General features: G+C 34.9%; 1 protein-coding gene across 1 annotated transcript; it reads left to right on the top strand.

Annotated features, from left to right (window-relative positions):
* Positions 1-3084: 3084 nt before the first annotated feature.
* On the top strand, positions 3085-5654 carry LOC123715919 (lipoprotein lipase-like). The gene is made up of 5 exons (XM_045671289.1): positions 3085-3137; positions 3429-3624; positions 3773-4167; positions 4883-5219; positions 5561-5654. Exons 1-5 carry the CDS (start codon positions 3101-3103, stop codon positions 5604-5606), a joined length of 1011 nt encoding a protein of 336 aa, XP_045527245.1. The 5' UTR covers positions 3085-3100; the 3' UTR covers positions 5607-5654.
* The last annotated feature ends 1964 nt before the right edge of the window (positions 5655-7618 follow it).

Here is a 7618-nt window from a genome sequence, read left to right as displayed (position 1 = left end):
GTTCCACATAGCGGTGGTGCGCGGCAAAAATTGCCTTGAGAAACGCTCAGTCGTGAAACGTCGGACGTCGAGGTGATACGGGTGGAATTTTGTATTTTGCCTCGACGTCCGATGCTGAAACTCAGCTGCAGGTATTAATCCGAACAACTCCTCTGAACACTCTCCATGGTAAATGCGGTAGAAGATGCAGAGTGACCCCACATCTCTACGCAACGCCAAAGGATCGAGCCGCTCGGAGAGGGATTGGTAATCGACGATTCGAACCGCTCTTCGTTGGATACGGTCAAGTGGAAGGAGCTGGTACTGGGGAGCCCTCGCCCAGAGGTGAGAACAGTATTCCATGTGGGGCCGTATTTGCGCTTTATAGAGTTACAAGCGGTGGCCCGGAGTGAAGTACCGTCTCGCCTTGCTGAGCACACCAAGCTTTTTGGAGGCTAATTTAGCCTTTCCCTCCAAATGACCGCGAAACTGAACGTCGTTCGATATGTCAACGCCAAGTATTCCGATGCTGGCTGTGGCTTCAAGAAGAGTGTTTTCGAAAAGAGGAGTAGCGACAGAGGGTATTTTTTTCGCGGAAAACGCGCAAACTTGTGTCTTCTTGGGGTTAAATTGGACTAGGTTTAGTCTACCCCAGTCCGAGACTCCACGTAAAAGAGTTTCGACTTCAGACACAAGTTTGTTCCGGTACTCATCGACAACTGCCCGAGAAATACCTGCCCGGCCAGTGTGAAGAGTATCCCCAGTGCTGTCGTCCGCATAGCAATGAATGTTGCTAAGTTGCAACATGTCATTGATATGCAGAAGAAACAGGGTCGGGGATTGCGTAGACCGAGCTTGATGATCCGGCGCCGGGTCTTGCTGGAAGGACCATTCTTGGTTATTGAACATGGTGATAAGAAAACACTTTTTAACCTATGATTGAAGCTAATTATAATTATTTACAGAAATTTAAATTTTTCCGACGTTTCGCGTGTTTTACAGCGTGCGTGTCACGGTGACTCATGGTGAACATGGTGTTATTAAGGGGCTTCGCTACCTTGTTATAAATGGTATATTGATACACTTGTGCCGATGTATTGATAACTTTTTCATAAATGTATGGCTCAGTTACTCCTTCATAGCCACCACTACTCAATACCACACCAAACCATCACTGAATTGCCTACGTTGCACTCTGTCAACTAATTGGAAAGCTTCCTTAGAGCTTTGAGCATAGACACGGTCATATATTTTGTTAAAGTGTTGCTCAATAGTAAAAAAATCTCATTCGTAAACGACAAATTTCTGTGACCTACCTTTGCGTACCGCTTCAGTAGTTGTTACGGTTTTATATTCTTTTTTAAAATATCAGTTAAGAAATGACTAGTATGTCTCTTGTAGGCTACAAGTCCTAAGTTGTGTTTTTAAATACCCGACAAGGTTGTAGGTGTTATCTTCATCTCCCGAGATAAAATCTTGTGCTTTCGGAGAGGATTTCTTCGAATTCTTTCCTTTACGGCTTTGACCACCTTTTTCGTACGAACACTACGTGAACGGCCAGATCTTTTTCTGTCACAAAGAGAGGAGGTTTCGTTGTACCTATAGCCCGGTACACAAACATTTTACTAATACCAAGCGTATGGAGAGTTTTAAAAATAGACTCTGATCTCTTTATCACCACACTCCATTTTAATATCGCAAAATATTGGCGCCAAAATGAGAATGATATAAAAATGACTAAATATATCCATAAAGTTTCGCATAGTTTGCATCTAGGGAACACTGCATGGCATTATAAAAGAGAATCATTCTCCTAAGTCTTTTATTAGCTTGTTAAATTCGACATTTCATATGAAGACCTAAGTCAGATGGAATCGAATAGGAAACATGTATCTATTTATCGCTACTATAACTTGTATTAAACTTGTATCAATAGTCATTACTATTTCCACATTTACTTACAATAATAGACGAAAAATTATATTCATGTTAATTTTAACTAAAAACAAAGTCTATACTATAATATAAATTACTATACTCTCATTTTAAAGCAATTTTTGTTAGTTTATGCAGACAACAAATGTTAATACAAGAATGTAAACATAGCAACTTTCTTGACAGTTCATATTATATAAACAACTGTAGTTGATAAAAATGATAATTTATGGGTGAATTCCTATAAATAATAAATACTATTAATAATAATAATATGTTTAAATTTTGTCTATACAAACGTTTTCCTCGATTTCTATAATGTTTTCAATATTCAATCAAGCTGCATTGCGGCAATTTTTTTAGATTTGCATTTTAATACTTTTAATGTGACGATAATTAAAACTTTTATTTCAAATATTATTTGTTTTTCCTATCGGAATTTATTTACCCAGTGTAAACATGAAATACTTCATTAAATAAAGATAAATAAACTTAAACTTATTAACATTAGGTATCACTTTTTCAGTTCCAAGTAGTACGTATTGATAAGGGTTTCATTTTGTTTTTCTAGATTCGTCTATCAATATTAGTAAATAAGCCGTAGTAAATTCTAAATTAATTTAATTTTGATAAGATTTATAAAATTAATATACGCTTATGTTTGTGTATTATGGAATTTTTTTGCGTTTATATGATAAAAAGACGTATAATTAATGATTTCGGGGTGTTTCAATACAATTGAATGTTTATATAATATTAAATATTGTAAATTTTTGTCAAAAAACACATATATTTTGATAATTATTTTTAAAATCATTCTCTACGTATAATGATTACTGACCAACCACTATTTCACAGCTTCAAATTACATACGTTTTGTTATGTTTTAATCAATTATATTCAAAACGATTTGCAATAGGTGCTTCCATTGACCACAGAGCATTGCGCAGAATGTTTATCATCCACTTGCCTATTAAGAAAATGGACTTTTTGTGGTGGTGGCTATTATTAAAGATATGAGATTTTTTTTTATTTTTTGATTGGCAACATTGGAAACATTTATTAAACCTCCTGTATGTCGTTACGTTCGTAGTAATAAACAAAATATATCAACTTTCTTGATAAGCATAGTGTTATAAATACGAAGGCTTCTAGTACATTACAGCTTCAGCCGAAGACGGTCAACATGAAATTCACAGTGTTCTTGTCTTGCTTCTTAGCTCGTAAGTCAAAATAAGCGTAGATAAAAGTCTTCATTTTCATACAACCTTTTACAGGATTAGTGTTACAAAAAACTATTAAAAATTATATAAACTGTAAATATTAAAAATTACTGTCAAACTATTTAACTTCATGATTCGTTAAAATTGAAAAAGATGCGGAATAGTGTGTATCCAGTTAAAAAAAATTTTATTAAATAAAAATAATAATTAGCAAGTTTTAACAATCTGATAACAAATTATCATACATTAATTTTGTTGGCAGGATTTTTTTAAATAAAATATTAATTACAGTGTCTGCCGGTAGTAGCATCTACCCGCCTGAGTACATCCCCACTACCCCAGGTGACAACAGTCACTACGTAAAGGGAGTAAGTCGGTATATATGGATTCCTGACGGAGATGGTATACCTCATCTCGTTGACCTTCAAGTCCCCGTAGATCCAACTTTATCAAGATCCGGCAGAAACATATATAACCTTTACACCAGGTATACATAAGTAATACTATCAAAATGTAATAATTAAGTTATAATCAAAGGCCAGAATATTCCGTAATTCTCTTCAAAATTGTATACAGCGAATGACGCTGTATACAATTTTGATGTGCAAGTTATAAAAATGAATTAATGTTCACAGATCAAACCCGTACAGCAAGCAAGAGTTGATATCTAGCGATATTTACTCAGTACAAGACTCTAACTACAATGCATCTTTACCAATCGTTGTTATTGTTCACGGCTGGAATAATGATGGGGAATCAAATATTAACCATTTATTAAGAGACGCTTTTCTTCATATTGGTGACTACAATGTTATAGTTGTTGATTGGAGTAAACGCCAAAGCCTTCTTTACCCAATCAGCGCCGGCGTCGTTGACGAAGTCGGTGAAAACCTTGGACTATTCCTGGAGTGGTTGTTGTCCAACTTTGGTGGAGACTGGGATAAAATGCATATAATGGGACACAGTTTGGGAGCTCACGTCTCTGGAAATGCTGGTCGTACTGTGGGTGGAAAAGTAGCGCGTATTACAGGTGCACTGTTTTAATCTTAATATATATAAATCTCCTGTCACGATGGTTGTCCGCGATGAACTCCTAAACTTCTTAACCGATTTTAAATTAAATTGGCACACCGTGAGCAGTATGGTCCAACTTAAGAGATAGGATAGCTTAGATCTTTAATTATAGTCGCAATTTTATTTTATTGCAAATTATTTGTCTATAATTAATTGACAGTCACAATTATCTGTTAACTCCGAAAGATTCTAACAGATGTCGATACTTTTCGACTGGATTGAGTAAGTAATCAATAGATGGCACTGCTATGGTAAACCGACAAACGTGTCATATTAGCTACAATTCAATATCATGATTACCACGTGTTATTGAGGCTAAAGTATAAATTAAATTTATTTTAGTAGTAAACGAAATACCGTGAAATTCAATTATTTCTACTTTTTTTAATTTTTGGTATTAGCCAATGTGTTACTTAGACCGAAGTGTAAATCAAATTCAAATTATAGTGACGATATTACAGTGAAATTATTCTTTCGTGCCACGGTATTAAGCCTAACTAAAACCGCATTAAGGAGAAACGAAGTTCGCGGGGGCAGCTAGTTTTATTATAATACTAGGAAATGTATATATGTGAAATTCCTATATAAAGCCAACTATATACCTAAAAAGAACCGAAGAGTTCACTTTAAAATTGAAGTAATATGATTAATATGTAACTGTCATATTACAGGTATGGACCCGGCTGGTCCAAGTTTCGGTGAGAATACGGACAGAACTCTTAGAAACACTGACGCAAAATACGTAGAATGTATAAATACCGATGGCCATATTTTGGGAATCTACGAGCCCATTTGCACAAATAACTTTTACCCCAACGGAGGCACGAATCCACAGCCAGGATGCATATTTAGTACCTGCTCCCACAGCAGAAGCTACGAGTACGTTGCAGCATCTATAAGATACAATAGATTTATCGCCTTCAAATGTGTTAATGAAGACGAACTTGAAAATAACTTATGCAATGGCGATACTCTACGCATGGGCAACACTGAATTATATAAGGAAGGGTACGTTTAATGTAATTAAATTGTATGTAGGTAATCTAGCAAAAAACGTGATTAGCTTTTTCTACTTGCAGCGTTATCTACTAAAATTCATAAAACTTTCTTAACGTAAAAACTGGTGATTTTGTTCCTTTATTTGTTTGGTTAATTGAACTGTTACTTAATTTTAAACAAAATTTCATCATTTCGTTCGTTTACGTTTACGTTTAACGCATAATAATATACACGATAAACTAGAACATGGAATGAAAACCTAGAAATTTATAAATATGAATTGTAAAGCTATGTTTTATTATGTATGGCACTTTCTTGATTTCTTCACTCTAACTCTTATTTTTTTCTAGGAGCGGGTTATATAGATTGAACACTGCATCTGATTGGCCTTACTAAAAGCGGATATAAACGGCAATTTGGAGACTAATAAATAATAAGATTAACTTTATAATTTTCATTTAATCCTGATACAACCTTTTCTCCATAAAGGTTCTTATACTGGTTTCAATAGCATGTATTACAAGAGTCATATTTCTTCTTAATGTATTTTTATCATGTTACTTTCAATATGAAGAAATGAGAACAAGAAGAGAAGAAAATTCTCTACATGTGCCTTTGAGCGAGTTTTCTCTTATAACATTTTTTTAAAATTTATTCTAAAAAAATCTGGTAACGCACTAGTAAATAGGAATACCATTGTGAAGAAATTGACTAATTCAGATATAAAATAGGAGTCGAATTAGAAAAACAATGTCACTGCGGTTACTTACAAAAATAATTGTTAAAATTTATAAAGAGATATTTAAAAAATCTGGGTAGGTCTAGTAAAAAAAATAAGAACTGTTGAACGAGTTGCTTTTATATTGATTGCTATGCAACATTTGAGATACGAGGAATCGCACGCTTCACAACAGTTTCTTCCTTCTCAGACTAGACCTGTCTGTTTGCTTTTTGTCCTCGAGTTGGCTTCGCGTTTTGATTTTTATACATTTACAAATTATCACACTTATTTTTAAAACCATAGATCGGAAAAAAATTTGGTATTTTGGATGCTAGAATGGATTAATGGATTTTTAATTAACTTCAAAGGTGAAAATTTGCTTTAGGATACGAGCAATTAGACAGACGTAGCTCGTATTCCGTATTGTTTTCGGTTTCGGAACGAATTAAACTCGTATGTCGAGTACCACTGTATTAACAATAAAACTATATTTGTATGCAGGCACTTGGGGTAAGAACTGTGTATAAAATATAACCGATTAAAATTGATCACGAGAGAAACAATAATTTATTGCGTTAGCAGTTAGTAGGAACAGAATGATGACTTGTCTTCGTATTGACGGTGAAAGTTTATAACTTTTACAGTGTGTTAGTTTAATACATATAAAACAATTTAAAATATAAAAATCTTATTCGAAGTGGTATCCATAGGCAATACAGTCTTTTAAACGGTGAGGCCGTATCAATAGAAACACGCACTCTTTCCATGGGAAAATTCTTCACTGCACTCACTCTTCACTTCACTTCACTGTTAGGGGCTCCAAATTATCATGGCGTTTATAGCAAGCTGTACTCTCTAAAACTGACCATAAGTCATAATCCAGCGGATTAAGATCGGGACTAGACGGCGACCAGTCTTTAGCTCGGATGAAGTCCGAAATGTTCGTTTCCAACCAAGACTCCGTAGACCGAGCTTTATGACCATTCTTGGTTATTGAATGGTGTTGCTTAGGGGCTTTACTACCTTCTCAAGATAAGGGTATCTTGATACACTTGTGCCGATGTTTTGATACCTTTTTCATAGAAGTATGGCTCAGTCTACTTTATAAATAATACAACACCAAACCATCACTGAAGTCGTATAATGCCCACGTTGCACTCTGTCGACTAATTGGAAAACTTCCTCAGAGCTCTAAGTTGTTCAACTGTAAAACAATTCTCTTCCATAACAAAATGTTTCTGTGACCTCCCTTTACGTACCGCTTCAGTAGTTGTTTCGGTTTTACCACTCTATTCTTTTTTAAATTTCAGTTAAGAAAACTAGTACATCTCTTATAGGCTACAAGTCCTTAGTCATCTTTTAAAATACGCGACGAGGTTCTAGGTGTTATATTCATTTCCCGAGATAAAATCTTGTGCTTTCGGACAGGATTTCTTAGAATTATTTCCCTTACTGCTTTGATCACCTTTTTCGTACGAACTCTACGTGAACGGCCAGATCTTTCTCTGTCACAAACAGAGGAGGTTTCGTTGTACCTATTAATAGCCCGGTACACAAACATTTTACTAATACCCAGCGTATGGAGATTTTTGAAAATTGCATATGGCTCCATGCCTACTATGTGTAATGCAATCACAGCGATTCTGTTCTCTTTATCACCACACATTAATATCGAAAAATATTGTAC

This window comes from Pieris brassicae, chromosome 11, assembly GCF_905147105.1.
Source record: "Pieris brassicae chromosome 11, ilPieBrab1.1, whole genome shotgun sequence".
Classification (NCBI taxonomy): Eukaryota; Metazoa; Arthropoda; class Insecta; order Lepidoptera; family Pieridae; genus Pieris; species Pieris brassicae.
Note: the sequence above shows the minus strand (reverse complement) of the source record. Positions and strands in the feature narration are given on the sequence as shown.

Bases quoted from the DNA above. Each gene is read 5' to 3' on its own strand.
- LOC123715919 (XM_045671289.1), top strand. From the start codon at position 3,101: ATGAAATTCACAGTGTTCTTGTCTTGCTTCTTAGCTC. The intron at 4,168-4,882 runs GTGCACTGTTTT...GTCATATTACAG, and splicing joins AAAAGTAGCGCGTATTACAG to GTATGGACCCGGCTGGTCCA. The intron at 5,220-5,560 runs GTACGTTTAATG...ATTTTTTTCTAG, and splicing joins ACTGAATTATATAAGGAAGG to GAGCGGGTTATATAGATTGA.